At 41.0% G+C, this 16,459-nt stretch overlaps 2 protein-coding genes across 3 annotated transcripts in view; one reads left to right on the plus strand and one right to left on the minus strand.

Moving 5' to 3' along the window:
* Window positions 1-16,459, minus strand: part of LOC310679403 (uncharacterized protein) — a gene marked incomplete at its 5' end in the record, with an annotated part of 107,145 nt that overhangs the window by 43,892 nt on the left and 46,794 nt on the right. The gene's annotated exons all lie outside the window — the stretch shown is intronic.
* CD34 (CD34 molecule) overlaps window positions 1-16,459 on the plus strand; it is a 39,303-nt gene that overhangs the window by 15,226 nt on the left and 7,618 nt on the right. Inside the window, exons 2-5 of the mRNA XM_083444539.1 lie at window positions 2,772-2,918; window positions 4,161-4,405; window positions 5,112-5,192; window positions 15,627-15,762. Of these exons, the coding sequence (XP_083300665.1) occupies window positions 2,772-2,918; window positions 4,161-4,405; window positions 5,112-5,192; window positions 15,627-15,762 (609 nt within the window). The remainder of the gene's footprint in view (window positions 1-2,771; window positions 2,919-4,160; window positions 4,406-5,111; window positions 5,193-15,626; window positions 15,763-16,459) is intronic.

Here is a 16,459-nt window from a genome sequence, read left to right on the forward strand (position 1 = left end):
CATGCTGTTCTTCTTCCACTCAACAATTGCTCCGTTGCCCTCCTCTGCCAGGTGCTGCCACAGTTCTTTGCTTCTTGGGTGGTGGGGTTCTTATAGGGCTGTTTTTAGTGCCAAAAGCCCTGTGTGTAGTTGTCTAGCCTTGAAGACAGGTTTCAGAAGGACTGTCTGGGGTTTAACAGTCATGTTTGGCCAACTGTGTCAGTGTCAGTGTTTGCACACATCTGCTTCCTCAGATCCCAACATCCCTTTTTGTCTTGTTTCTATTTGCCTAGCATCTCAAAGGTCACACTGAACCACTTAGTCTTGTTTTCAGCCTCTGATAAGTAACATCAAGAATACACATACATATACACATACATCCTTAACAACTGCAGAAGACGTGCTCATGGACCTTCTGCTGTCAAATCTAGTTTGGCCCAAAGAATCTACTCTGAAATGGTGTAGGATGCTCAGCAAAGGGTATCATTCCCTTTGTTCAATAGCTGAAGTATGGTAGCACTAAACAGCATAGAGGTGCCAACTTTGTTCTGCTATAAATAAGTCTCAGGTAGATTATTTTTGGTGTCTCAAAAGGGCAGCAAAGCAGTAATTATTTAATTTATCATAATTGTATTTTTAGTGTCCAATGAGAGGAGCTTGTGGAATTTTCTGCCTTAGATGCCAAAATAACTTGACAGCCCTTGGGTACTATGCACCTTGATGTGAGGCGGGGGGTATGTGCCCACTAAGGCACTGAAGGGTCTTGGACCAACTCAGGTATGGTGAGCCTGCAACCATATGAAATACACACATCCTGGGTAGTGTCATCTAATACATCAATCATGCTGTTTCAGGCGCTTGGCTCTGAATATTTGTTCTAGATTAGTTTTAAGATAATCCAGAATTCTTGGCAGAGAGAGTGTATCCTCTTGCACAACAGACTGTTCTTTTAATAAGGCTGGTGGGTATAAATAAACAACTTACTGAAACACTGGGAAATAATTGATTTATTGTTCTTGTTCTAACCTTTTGACCTGAAGAGAGAACAGGGTGGCTTGGGGGGACAGAATTAAAATTCCCCTCAAAACTACTGCTCATATTCAAACTAAAATGCATTTAACTGTTTTCTCTTCTCTACTGCTATATTAAATGAAATAATAAATATCCAAGGCCTTTGCTTATAGTCTTTTGGGTGGTGGGGTTATTCTTTTTGCTTGTTGTTATGGTATGTATTTTTATATCTTTGGATGAAGGGCAGTATAGAAATTTAACAAATAGAACAAAAATAATAATAAAATAATTACTGTTGAATTTATAAAAGCAATGTATAGTACAAGAAGTCAGAATCACCATTCACTAGTTGGAACATGGAATTGTCATATTTTAAAAGGAACAAAAATGCAGCTTTTGCAAAATACAAGGAGGGAGAAGGAAGGAGATTTTAAACTTATTTTCTTGCTGCCTGTGTTCCAAGGTCTGGGGGTCCCTGCCTCTGAGACAAACCTGTCCTCATGTTGAAAGAAAAGGTAGTTCAAAAAGGCTTACTTAAGGAAGAAAACAGCATTGTCTCCATCAAACATGCCAAGTTTGAATGGCCTCTGCTAGTAGTGTTTGTAATTAGTTTCACTATTAATAAATTGCCTAAAAGAAAAACAAGGCAGCCCCTTTTTTAACCAAGATGTTGACAGGTTATGGCAAAGTCCTGGCCTTGTCATCTCTCGCCTGCCTTGACTACTTCTTGTCTCTCATCTTCCCTTGATCCACTTGGCTGGCGGAATTATTCAGCTCTCTCATCACTTGGACAGTATGACATGGACACTTCTCCTTCCATCTCTACATTGGTTTCCTGTCTCCTTACAGATACTGCAGAAGTTGCTTGTCCTTAACTTCATAACCCCCCATAGCTTTGCCTCTCTTATCTATTCAATCTTATATTCCATCACATCCCTTCCTGCAACCTTTGCCCACCCAGCTTCATCATTTTCAACTATCCAGAGTTCTCTCACACCCTGAAGTGATTATGCCCTTTCTCTCTTCCTGGTCCTTATAAAAGGAACTGCCTTCCAGAATGCCACCAAATGACTACCTGTCTTTCTGCCTTCAAACTCTACTTTTAAACCTACTTTTTTACAGGGAGCCTTTGAAACAGTCAATAACCTATTGTAACTAAGCCACAGTATGAGTAATTGAAACAATAGTATGTTTTTACCTGTGCCTCCATTCTCCCCACCCCCACCCCTGTTCTTTGCCTGTGTTTATTTTAGATTGTAAGTCCCTAGGGTTGGAACCTATCAATCCCGTTCTTGGTAAAGTTTGATTCGCATGGACATAAGGGTGACTCAGTTTGTAGAGCACGAGATTCTTAATCTCAGGGTCGTGGGTTTGTGCCCCATGTTGGGCAAAATATTGCTGCATTGCAGAGAGTTGGACTCGATGGCCCTCGTGGTCCCTTCCAGCTCTACAATTCTATGATTCTATATATAAAATAAATTAGAATAACAATAGTCTGTTTCAGTTTCATGTGGTGCCAAACTATAAAAGGAGCACAGGAAACTTTGATTTTTGTTGGGAACAATGCTAACTCTCTCCATTTTGGTGACAAGAAACCTCTTTCTGTGGTGTCTGGACTGTGATGGCTCTTCCACACCTGTAGTGCATTAAATAATGAACATGCAGCTAGGAACAAGGCTGCCTTCTTTGCGGCACTTCTATTCTGAGCCCCACCAGAGACTCAATGACCTACAGTGCTGTTGAGCTATAAATCCTTTTCCTTACTTTTCCATATGATTAAGCTGCTGGTGATGAAGCCATATCAACTATTGCACCAGCTTCAGAGAGTTCTGCAGTAATACCCAGCAATACAACACAGCCATTGACAAGCAGCAACACAACAGAATTGCCATCTGGGAACTTCTCCATCTCAACTACTAAATCAACAGGTAAAAAGGCACTGGTATTGGCTTGATACTTAGGATGATTCTTTACTAGGCATTTAGTATGGAATCTCCCTGCATCATTTATTCCCTTTCTTATGGGATGTCCACACAATTGCACCATCAAATTATTGTCCTCCTGTGTTTTCCCATTGCTTCTCTCATATTTTCTCAGACCAGAGAAAGTCCGATGTATTGGAGGGTGGGGGTGGGATGGGACAGGACAGTAAAGTGGCCAAGTAGGGCAGCGTGGGTGGGGCTCTCTCAGCTTCCCAACACTGCAGGTCATGGCTGCTTACCAAGAAGAGGACGGGAAAGGTGTGGTGCAGCATATGGTGGCAGGACTATGGCTGATTCTCAGCACTGTTCTTCCATCTAAGAGGCATACTTTCCACATTTGCCTTGACAAATCAGCCATTCAGCACACTTTCAGTGCATCTTTTAGTGAGTGTTAAATTTTATGTCCTTGTGCTTTTTTGTTTTTATAATCAATATATTAATTAGTGCGAAAGCACTTTTCTGGCTGTATATTTAAAAATAAAAATAAAAAAGTGTACTTCTGCTTAAATAAATGAGCCAACTTTATACTGTTATAATACTACTAAAAATGGCTTTTCTAGCCACCTTTATTTTGGCCAATCTGTATGTCTGATCCAGAACAAGCAGTAAACACTTTGGGTTGTGACATTTCATTGGCAGTAATTGGGCATCACTCTTGAAGTGCTTTAGCACTAATTAAGTTAACTGGGGTGTTGTTGTTTTTAAGGATGTGCCTGGGGAAACCCAGCCAGATGGGTGGGTGGGATATAAATAATAAAATTATTATTATTATTATTATTATTATTATTATTATTATTAAGGATCAGCCAGGCACTTGGGTAAATTGGTCCCTCCTCACCTACTGTACCCAAGTTGACAACAGGACCAAACTAGATAAAATAAAGGGAGAGCCATGGCATTATATCCCATGTTTTGTTTTGGGGATTGTTTTTGCTTTTAGTTTCAAGCAGCAGGGTGGGGTTGGATTGGCAAAGTGCTCCCAGGAGTTAGGATAGGAAGTGTTTTGACGCTTTCCCCTTGCGCTATTTCCCATATTTATGTCATCCGGAAGTAAATCTGCTGTGCTTCTGGAGACATGACACAATCCTGATGCCATTTATCAAGACAGGTTCCAGTAAATGCAGAGACATGGTTTGGTTTTAGAACTTTTCAGGCATTCCAAGTGTGTCTGTGTGTTCTTCCTTGCAGATCAAATATTTTCAACTGAGGCAACAAATGGTACAAATGTCACCACCCCTGAAACACTCGCTGCAAAACCCACTTCAAATACAACAGTGCAAGCATCTACAACACAGGGCAGTTCCAGAAATGAGACAACTCAAAACACAACTTCAACACCACTTCTGACATCTACTTCTACAGAGCTGCCAAAACATACGTTTTCAAATACCGGTACACCTACTGCAACTGAAGCTGGTGACCGTAGTGCGATGGTAAGAAGCATGAAGGATTTAGATTGCTGCTTTGGGTGCAATGAAATAGTATGACAATCTGATTTCTATATTCAAAGCTAATCCCATTAACTCACCAATTCATTGTTTCAGTCCTATTGGAAAGCGTCTGCAAATTGCAACTCTATATTCTGTTTCTCTATCAACTCCAAGTAAACCACTAGGATGACAGTTTCAAAAATAGGAGGTTGATTGGATGGTTTGTCCATCTGGAACACCTCTAGTGGAATGCAAACATTGCCTAATACTAAACCCAAGGATGGACAGCTTCCAGCTACTTAGCTCATGTTAGCCCACCAGAAGGTACATATTTGGCCCACAAGTCCTTTTACCCAAAACCCAACTGCCAGTGGGTAGGGCAGCAGCATTCAATCCTGTGGGGTGCTGCTTCATCAGTGCATTTCCTGTGGGGAAGACACTGGCAAAGCAGACCCCTGGAGAGAGCAGGACTGAACTGTCCATTCATCAGCTGGTGAGCAAAGAGTCCAATCCCACTGGGTGCTCCCACCACTCTGCAGATCAACTTCTCCCACCAAGCTATCAAAGTTGCCCCACAGGATGGGGGGGGGGGGGGGAATAAGGATCTGGCCCTCCGGGCCAAAAAGATTCTCTACCCCTGCGCTGAGCATGATTATGTACCCACTCCTCCTGCCACAATGACAGTGCTTCTTCTCTTTCTTTTTGTCAGGTTAACATCACTTGCCTCAATATCAAGAACGTTAAGACCACTGAAGTGATATGCTTGGAAATCAAGGAGGAATACTCTTGTGTAAGTAACAACCAGACCTTAAAGAATTGGCAGGGTGGAAAAAGGCTTTTGGGAAGAGCCTGGTGCCTGTCCCAACTTGGAAAAAGGAAAAAGTGGTGCCCATCCTCCTTTGTTTTATGTTTTGAATGAATATTTGTGCAGTTTAGTTTTCATGGGTGATCTGAGTTCCTTCTCTGAGTACCTTCCTTCCTTCTACTACTACCATTCTTATTATTTGTTAGTCACTTTATGAAAAAGCAACTTAACTTTAAATCTGTGACTTAACAGAATACAATATAAATGACTTAACTGTGACTTAACAGGATACAATATAAACAGATAAAATCCAGTTAAAGGGTTTTTTTGTGTGTGTTTTAAGACAATCCAATGTCATCTTCTTGCCTTTAATTCACCTGGCTTAATCCATCTTCTATCTCCCAGGCCACTGTATTTAGCCTCTCTTTTTTTAAGTACTTACTTCTTATTAAATTTTGCTTTACCATGAGGTAAAGTAACATGAGGGTTTGACAGTGGGAGAAATGTGTTCCCCTGTTACTTAGCAATAATAATAATAATAATAATAATAATAATAATAATAATAATAATAATAATAATTATTATTATTATTATTTTATTATTTGGACCCCACCTATCTGGCTGGCTTGCCCCAGCTACTCTGGGTGGCTTCCAACACATATAAAAATATAATTAAACTAGAAGTTGTTGCCAGTGTTTTCTTTTGGTCGGACAGAGGATACTTTCTGCCAAAAAAAAATATATCTCAGTTGGGACTGCTGCGTGGTGCAAGGTGGAGGCTGGGATGTACAGAGAAGGGGCTGGTTTACATCACAATCCTATACATGTTTACTTTGAAATACGTGCCACTATGCAAAGAATGCAAAGAATTGCAGTCTTGTGAAATCCTATGCATATTTACTCAGTACTAAGTACCACCATGTTAAATGAGATGTCCTCCAACTAAGCCTGCTTAGGATGGAAGTTTCGTTCACATGTCCAGAGAAGGAGAAATAAAGCAAAGAATGTTTTGGAGAAGGATTAAGGAGTGCAGAAAAGCAATTGCAGAAAAACAGACAGGTGAACGTTATTCTTAATTAAAATTTATACCCCACATTCTATACTCAAATGAGCTAACAAATAATAAATTGGGGGGGTCATTTAAATAATAATGATAATGATAATAATCTAAACTTCTTCTTTTGAAATAAATAGCCCTACATCTAATTCTTATCCATGTGTATTCAGAACTAAATTCCACTGAGTTAAGTGGGATTTATTCCCCATTCCAAATCAGTGTGTTAGGAATGCAGTCTTAATCGAGTCTTAAAAGGAACAATTTCATTTATATTTGTTAAGGTGCTGGTGAGTCTTACTAGATAAATTATCCGAGAGTACGGTGGATGCAACAAAAAGGGGTCTGCTATATTCCCAAGCATTCTGACCCTTCAAGATTAAGGGAAATCTAAGCAAGGGCTTCCCCACATATTTTAGTGGGCAAGGAGGCTCAGATGGCTTCTAAGATCAGGGAAGACAGAGCTAAAGCAGAGGTTCCTCGGTGTCCGCTTGAAGCCTGACACCACTTTCGCTCTCTGAGTGTGCTTGCAGTAATGAATGAAGAGATGGAACAGCACCCTCCCCTTGCCTTTCAGTCCTTCTCTGCTTCTTCTTCTTCTTTGGCGATCACTCGTAGTCCTTCTCTGCATAGTTATGCTGACTGGATCCAGAATTAAAGGGCAAGAAAACGAGGAGTGACTGGCTAGGACAAGGGGGGTGTCCTCAAAGAGGGTGGATCAGTGAGGGCACCTTATCCCAGGCCCCCCAAAACTAGAGTTTGATGTTGCAGTCAAAGTAAAATAATTGCTTTGGAGTTTAACAACATCTGTAGGGCCACAGCTTATTCACCCTTATTTAGAGGAACCAGCTGCTGTGGAATAAACTCCTGCTGCTCCATAGCAATAGAAAGTGGCATTGGGATGGGATTCTTAATCTTACTGTGTTATTGGCTTCTGTCCTGTAAAGCACACACACACAAACTTGAATTTATGCCTGTTTACATATACTGGAAGCATTTCAAGGAGAACTATGCTGAACATCTGTTGAAACAAACTCCTCAGGGACTTTACAGTTTAATGCTGGAGCCACCTAGTGGATGAAATATCAGCAGAAAAACGAATCGCATGCATATGTGTAGATGTAATACAGTACATTTTGTTTCATGATCACAAAATTCAGGCTAGCTATACTCTAATTTATCTGTTTGCTGTACCGCTTTGGTGTTCAGTGGTGTGTAAATTTTTAGGGCTGATTATTATCATGTAAAACTTTATCCTAAATATCTGTGTTACCTTTTTAGCCAGTCAGGCAGCATTGCAGCCCTGTAATACTGCCATAATTTATATATTGAAATTAATGGCACTGCCATTAGATCTGGCTACTAAGCTTTGATTCTTTGTATTGAAGTTGCACTTTGAGTAAAGATTCCAATTCTGCCCCAAATGATTTATCTCATCTTTTTATATAGTTGTGCACATTCCCTTAACCTTTAAATCACTAGCAATACTGATACCGGTTATGGCTTCTAAGTGCTTTTAATAACATAATTAATAGGTCTGAATGTGCTCAGGCTAATGTTTCAGAACACAGAGTTCATATAATGGTCAAATTGATGGTTAATTGATAATTAATAATGAAATACATGTCAACGAGGAGCTTTATAATTTGCACAATTAAGAAGGTGAAGATGGGGATCAACAAATCATAGAATTGTAGAGTTGGAATGAATCCCAAGGGTCATCTAGTCCAACCCCCCTGCAATGCAGGAATCTATCTAGATTATACATGACAGATGGCCATAGAACCTCTGCTTAGAAACCTCCAAGGAGGGAGAATACACTGTCTCTTGTGGGAGTCTGTTCCACTGTCAAACAGCTCTTACTGCCAGAAAGTTCTTCCTGATGTTTAGTTGGAATTTCCTTTCTTGTAATTTTAACATTAACATCCATTAACATCCTAAATTTATTGGATTATCCAGCTGGAAATGGAAAAGTTTAAGAGTAAACTTTGTATTCAAACGTCAGAGACAGGCATATGAAACTATACCATTCATGCAATAGCAACAGCTCTCTGGCCTGAGGGATGCCCTGTTAGGGGTGCTCCTAACAAGTACTCAACACAAACATGAATACAAACTTCTGAAGCTACTGTGAAGAGTAGAGTAGGCCCTGTTAACTATACTATGACCTTCAGAGTGGTGCATAGAAGGTCTTTCACTGTGGTGGCACCTGAGATTAGGCAGGCACCAACTGCTAGTTGCTTTTGTCAGCAACTGGAAACATACCTCCACATCCCTAGGTTATCCCCGATAGTCAATACAGGCTCTTGCCATCTCTGGTTATTGTGGCATAACAATGTTTTTAATCAATAACAACAAATATTATGCAGAATCAATCTCATTAGGAAAAGTTCCAGATTTATTGTATTCATAAAAATTGACATTGCTCTCAGCCATCCTTTGAATTCCCACTTTTCTGAATTTTGTAATGAAATTTTCCAACCAAGTTATGTGTGCAAAAATGCATTTACTAGGGTGAAATACATGCATTAGTGGAAATAACATAAGCAAATATATTATATTATGGGAAACTGTTTCACAAAACTGTTCATATTAGGCAAAGCTGCATACAAAAATGTGTATGTAGGGGGGAAATTGTCCTAAAATTCTATAACAGATTCATGAGGACTTCTAAAAGTATTTTTCACAAAGTGATGTTGTAATGTGGAGAACTGATCTTAAGTATGGAAAAATGGGAACTCAGATAAACCAAAAGTGACAGATTTGCCCATTGCTAGTCTGAGCTGCTATTTCTGAGAAAACTGATAACTGCATCTGAGTTGTGCGTAGATAGAATAGGCTGAGGTACTTCTCTGTTTTCCTGTTGCCCTTTCCCAGTAAACTGCTTTATATCTCTGTTCTGTACAGAGGAAACTCTGACATTCTTTCAAGAGTTCTTTCCACAGCAAAGGAAAAACACTGCAGAGGAGTGTTTTTCCTCAAACCTATCAAACTAATGTTTATGGGAACAGTTTGACTAGGTTTTATTTTTACTTCCAATTTCCCAGGCATAAAGTATTCTGTGACAAATAATGTCGTCGTCCCCCCCCCCAAAAAAGCCATTTGTAGTAATAGTGAAGTTTGCTGCATATATATTTTAACAGGTCTGATACTTGGGCTTGGAACCTGCCTATCTAAAAAGATCCTTTCAATTAGAAATCTAGCAAGTGGGAGACAGCTGGGCTAGAGTCTTTCTTCCTGATGTGCTGGAGTGTTTGTTTGTTTAAAGAAGATGGATGTTTGTTTGTTTGCTTGCTGTTTTGTTCCTTTGTAACATGGGGAAGCATTAAAAAATGACACACACATACACCAATCCCCTGTAACTTAAAGTAGAAAAATGCTACTCTGTCACTTAATTCAGCTGCATATAGACCAGGCTTGAACTAGTGGCCATCGCTATGCCTTGTGATGTTGAGTTGCACAAGTTAATTACATAATTTGCAGTTTCACCAAAATTTAGGTAGGTCACAACTACATTTGTTTTCTTTAATGAAATTTGCAAAAACAAAACATCAAGTTACAAACGACAGTGGCAGCGATGATTCTAATAATTTGTATTTTTACTCCTCTTGCTCTTGTCACAACTACATTTTAAGGAGAAGTTGGAAAGAGAGTGTAAAGCAGAAAGCTGGAGGCATGAAGACAGATCATGGTGGAGAGGGAAGATGGAGATATGTAGTGAAGAGAGAGAGAGACATGGGTCTCAAGTAGTAGGTTGGGGTTAAATGTGGGTCCTTGGTCTGAAGAGGTGATGACTACTAAATTATATGTTGGGTGAACCTTTTGCCAGTCAGCACCATTGGGTGACCCTGACTTCTAGTCCTATAAACGAATATCAGCAGGAGTCTGATTCCAGAGAAAGATCAGGACCACTGTGTTGCGGGAGTGGGGGTATTTTGCTGTACTGGGCCCATGCCCAAGCAAGACTTTGACCTTTCAATTTTAAGCAAAGTCTATGGCAGGCATTCCCAAGCTCGGCCCTCCAGATGTTTTGGGACTACAATTCCCATCATCCCTGACCACTGGTCCTGTTAGCTAGGGATGGTGAGAGTTGTAATCCCAAAACATCTGGAGGGCCGCGTTTGGGGGTGCCTGGTCTATAGTCTTATAGAATGACAGTTACAAAGCCAAACATACCATTCTCTCCAACTGCTTTCTGAGAAACAAGCTTGCTCCCAGTTTGGAGGATTTTTTTAGCCAATGAGTTAAGCAAGCCATAGCTATGATTGATTGGCACATGCTATAGAACAATTCAGAGCTGAGTGCCTCAGGGCAGATGGAATGAATCAGGAAACATCTTCTCCAGACAGTGGAGAAGGAACTTCCTAGTTCATTTTGAAGTAATTTTGAGTTTTTCCTTGAGGTGAGTGTGTGCGTGACTCTAGTTTTTCTTGAAATTCATACAAAAGAATGACTGCCTGGGTCATTCTGAAGGAGCTTTCTGGTTCATTTTGAAGCTGTTGTTCATATTCCCTGGTAGAGGAGTGATTGCTACCCTGAGTGGGGAAGGGGGCAGGATTCACCTAGCAAGCCCTATCAGAGAAAGCCCCATGCAAGGACTTGCACTCAAGCAATGAAGTCCCCCCCCCCCGGTCTTCCCCCTTCTAAAGGGAAATGCAGTTGAGGGTGGGGGCTATAACAGCAACACGTGGATTTGCAGGCAGACATTCAACAAGCTAAGCTTATTCTAAAATGGAGATACAGTTGTGGAAAAGATTTTATATGTCAATCAGATTGGATCAGTTGGTCAGATATCTTATTACTTCTATGTGGCCTCCAAATTATTTGGAGGACCCGCCACCCTCACCTGCAAAAGAGAATACAAATTTGCATAAATATGCATAAGAAACAAATCATACAAAACAATGTGTGATCTCTTGTGAGATGGAAAGCCTAATCCACAGCATACCAAGCCCAGAAAATCTTGTGCACCCCTGGGGATTATGACGTCCTATAGAAACCAGGCACTTTAAACCTTCATAGGACTGGAAAATTCAAGATCAAATTTGTAATGATCACAGCCTGATCAAGTGTGATTTATCAGGCCAGGGAGGTTGTTTATTTCAGCTGTATCATTTCTATTGTTTGAGGGAGGAATCAGTTGACTGTCTGGCTGCCAGTTGGGAATGTGTCGAGGTTCTCTTGGGTAAAGTTTGTGTGATACAGATTACTCCAAGTCAGATGGTCTTGACACAAAAAAACTATGTTACTTGTGCAAACAAAGCAATATTATTCATGTGAGTGATAGTGTTTGAACCATGCATCTACAGAAAATACCACTAGGCATTGTGATTGCAGCTGCTACCAATTCTATTCAGCTCAGTGTAAACCGTTGATAGAACAGAATAAAACAGCCAGTGGCAAGAGTGTACAAGTCGAGTTAATTTGATAGGCCAAGTTCTAATAAAAGTTTCCCATGAATCCAACCTTATCTCAAGAAAATGCTGTAATCTTTTGTTGTGGATTCCAGTTCTCTCTATAATGGGCAAATATTAACAATCTCATGTTTTGGTTGGAGATTGAAATCTGGATCTTGAACATAACCGGGAAAACGGGCAAAGAGCATTTGCCAAATGACATAATCCCTTCAAAAACAGATGTTTTCCCTGATGTACACTTGGGAGCATTAAGTTTGTTGTTCTCTTAGGAATCATTTGCCCCAAACCATGCTGTGAAGGCATGATGGGAATAAAGTTACATATATAAAAAATGACAGGAGAATAATGAAAACCACAAAGGCTATTATATCATAATGGGTAAAAGACTGAGCAAGCTGAGCCAGGAAGTCTTGAATTAAAATTTTGCATCTATCACTAGTTCATTCAGTGGCCTCCGGCAAGCCAATCTTACTCAACTTCAGCTCCCCACCTGCAATATGGGCGTAACAACAACAACAAAGGGTTTTATCCAACCAAGTCTTACTCGGAGTAGACCTATTGAAATTAATCAACCTAAGCTAGCAATGCTCATTAAAATTGTTACAGATCTGGGGCTACAGAGTTTGAGGGTGCAAGGGCACCCATAACTGCTAGAGTTAGTGAATGTTAGAAAGTAATAAAGGGGTAGGATTTAATTGATTTTTTGAGTACAGTCATACCTCATGTTACGGCCGCTTCAGGTTACGTGTTTTTGGGTTGCGGACTGCGGGAAACCTGGAAGTACTGAAACGGGTTACTTCTGGGTTTCGCCCTTCGCACATGTGCAGAAGCGCCAAATCGTGCTGGCGCCTACGCAGACATGGCGCTTCAGGATGCGAACGCTACGAGTTGTGGACGTGCCTCCGTCATGGATTACGTCCACAACCCAAGATTCCACTGTATTGAAGGGAAGATGCCAATTCAGTGAAAAAATAACAGGCGAAACTCCATTTCTATGCCAAGGCATCACCTGGGATAGATGGCAAAAGGTGCTGATGGCCCATCATAGAGAAATCCTTGGGTCTCTGCCAATGGAGGTTGCCAAGTTTACACTGAGCGATGACATCGGTTGCAGGAAAATTGTGACCCTTCAAAGGCTTGGAATAGCAGGGGGGGGCAAGTAGAGAGAAAGGGAGGAGTTACTTGGCATGGGACTTCTGGGAAGGAGAAGCAGGAAGTGGTGAGAACTCCATGTGGGAGGCTGATGTGTGACACTCAGAAAGCCTCTGAATGCAATGCTGAGCTCCTGTGAAAGACCAGCTGCTCCTGAGATGTGAATGCTGTAAACTCTGCACTCTCTGCACAAGTTGTGATTATGTGTTAATAAACCATATTTCTTAAAGACCCAACAGTCTCATCCACATCTTAATTCCCAGTGGGAACACAACCCTGGAGTCCCTGGAATCTTACTACAGTGGTACCTCAGGTTAAGAACTTAATTCGTTCCGGAGGTCCGTTCTTAACCTGAAACTGTTCTTAACCTGAAGCACCACTTTAGCTAATGGGGCCTCCTGCTACCACCGCACCGCCGCTGCACGATTTATGTTCTCATCCTGAAGTAAAGTTCTTAACCCGAGGTACTACTTCCAGGTTAGCAGAGTCTGTAACCTGAAGCGTTTGTAACCCGAAGTGTTTGTAACCTGAGGTACCACTGTACCTCTCAACAAAGATCGAGGGTGGCGCATAACCTTTGTAACAATATGAATAAGTCTGCTCTGAATAGGACTACCATTTGATACAACCATAAAGATCAATTAGATAACATCTTTGTGTATGTTATCTAAGTGATAACATTCAACATTCACTCATTATTATTCTGTTATTTGTTAGACTTGTTAGCTGCTTGGTACCAAATGACTTGTCTTCAAGTGACTTACAGCAGTTATAGAAACACAAACATATAACAGGCAGTGACTATTTTATGTGCATCTGATTGACAAGCAATCACGCACATGCTCGACTCTGCCAACCCAAAGTGGCTTGAAAACAGGGTGGAATGGTGCATGCTTATGCGCACTCCGCCAATGCTCATGAGGGTCAGAAAAGTGACCCCCCACACAAACACGCAAAAAATGGTTGCTGCCTGTATGCCATAATATATATATATATATACACCATATTTTGCATCATTGTAATGTACTCTGGGGACGCGGGTGGCGCTGTGGGTAAAACCTCAGTGCCCAGGACTTGCCGATTGTATGGTCGGCGGTTCGAATCCCCGCGGCGGGGTGAGCTCTCGTCTTCGGTCCCAGCTCCTGCCCACCTAGCAGTTCGAAAGCACCCCTAAGTGCAAGTAGATAAATAGGTACTGCTTACTAGCGGGAAGGTAAACGACGTTTCCGTGTGCGGCACTGGTGCTGGCTTGCCAGATGCCGCTTCGTCATGCTGGCCACATGACCCGGAACTGTCTTCGGACAGCGCTGGCTCCCGGCCTCTTAAGCGAGATGAGCGCACAACCCTAGAGTCGGACATGACTGGCCCGTACGGGCAGGGGGTACCTTTTTTAATGTACTCTAGCCATATATAAATTAAAAGCTTCTGGTGGAACATTTACTGACTCTAACTTTCTGCCTGCACATGGAGCTATCATCTGAGAATTGCAGAGTTTCATAAATGGATCCATGGTTGGGGCCCTAGATTTCTGACCACTGATGGCTTGTTGCTGCTTACCTTGGCTGAATTTACATAAAACATAGAAAACATAACACTTGACTGAAATACTTAACTCTCACTCTCAGGTTTCTGATGCACCAAACCTGCCTATTCTAGAACTTTGTGTGACTTCAGAATATTTATTTTTAGCTCTGTTTCACCAGAGTCTGGCCCTGACCCTGACCCACAAGACATGTATATACTGAATTCCAGAAGCTCCATCCTGTTTGACGCACAGATTGACCAAAAGGAGGAAAAAGCTGCAAGACCCTAACTTTCTCCTCAGTCTCCTCCCCCTCAAGCGCCACAATTGTTTGGAAGAGGGATCACCTTATTTCAATCTCTGTGTGGGAAGATTTTATCCATTGTGAAACCCGCAGTGAAAGAGCCATCTGAAATACGGCATTTCCAAAACAGGAAGGCCAAGTGTTTCTTTGTTATTTCCCTCTTCTCCTGCCTGGTGACAATGAAAAAAGAGGTAGCGCTTATGATTTCAAAACAATAAGAGCTGCCTTGGCTTCTTTCCCTTTAAAACCTTACAGAAAATAATCCTAAGTAGGTTCCACTTGGTCACTATGTAATATTAAAATGTTTTTGATTATAATGGCACATATTGATTATAAAAGTCATCAACTTTAAAATTGCTTTTATGGAAAATTATTATTATTTATTTGCCATCAATGCGTACAGATGTGAAATTGTTGACAAATATTTTGGTTCATGTTCCCTCTTTTTGTTAGTTTATCTTTTATTGTTTAACAACTGTGCTCCTGATTCTGTTCATCCCGTGTAGCTGTCACAGGGCAAAGTACGACTTTCATTGGCACAGCTAAAACGAAGCTTAGTCCAGAGCTTAGTTTTCCTAAGCCCTGTAGCTCTGTTCTCACTTGCCATTAATAATGTAATGATGAAACATCCACACCCTAGTACCAATGCACCATCATAAAACATTCCAATGGCCACTTTGGGCAAATTATACCAATTAACTAGAAGAGGGAATCTGTATCTATGCGGGCTATAGCAAGGAACTTGACCTTTGTGGGACTGGTCCACCCACCCCATGGAGTCCTTTGCTCATGAGGTCCACAAGCAACTGCCACTGACATTGTATTCTGTTTCTTTGGAAAGCTTTTGAGTTCTACAGAAGCCAGTGGCAGCCTACTTGGCTAATTGATATTGGTATAGGATAAACTAATGCTGAAGAGAACATTTGTTTAACATCTGTTTGTTTGACTTTTCTTTTCTGGCTTTTTGCAGCACCAGTTCAAAAAACAAAAAGGAATGGACCTAACAAATGTGTTTTGTGAAGAAAACCCACCTCAATGCGATATCAAACTGTCAGAATCAGAAGTGAAGCGCAACTGCATACTGCTGGTTGAGGCAGCAAATAAAGGTCAGTTGAGTAAATTGGTGTAAAACTTATGTATAGAGCAAGATATGGTTTTACCGAGATTGTGTATATATGTCAGGGAGTGAGCGGTTTGTTGTAGTTAGATAATTTATGTTTCAATGAGTTCTTTTGTCTGTTTTCATTACTTCACACTTGGGAGGGTGGTGGGGTATGGAAAGCAAAATTGTATCTCAGCTTTCATCAGTAATCACTATTCGTTCTCAATGCATCATCTGTTCCTTAAAACGTAAGATCCTCCAAATCAAGGTATGGAATTCCACAGTCACAAGAATATCCCATCCAATATCTCATGCTTGAAAAACATAAAACAAACACTATAGTACTAATCTACAGCTGTGTGTGATGGGCATCTGGCTGTGAATTTTATGTTGTTTCTTCCCTTCCAGTTGTTATTTATTGAAACTTTGTTATGAATTGTACCCACGCCCAAAAAGATGGTGGGCATTTTTACTCCTGAGATTTAAAGCAGTTCTTGCTGCAGTTGCTATAATACAGGAATGGGGAAACTTTTTCAGCCCAAGGGCCACATTTCATCATGGGCAACCTTGAAGGGAGCACATGACAGTGGTGGGTAAGGCCAGAGCCAAAAGACGGCAGAGCTGTAGGCTGTACTGTAGGCTACATTCTGTACTGTAGGGTACATTCCACTCACAAGGTCTGGCCCAAGACATTTTGCTGT

Source organism: Podarcis tiliguerta (assembly GCF_965153285.1).
Source record: "Podarcis tiliguerta genome assembly, chromosome: 6".
In the NCBI taxonomy this organism is placed as follows: Eukaryota; Metazoa; Chordata; class Lepidosauria; order Squamata; family Lacertidae; genus Podarcis; species Podarcis tiliguerta.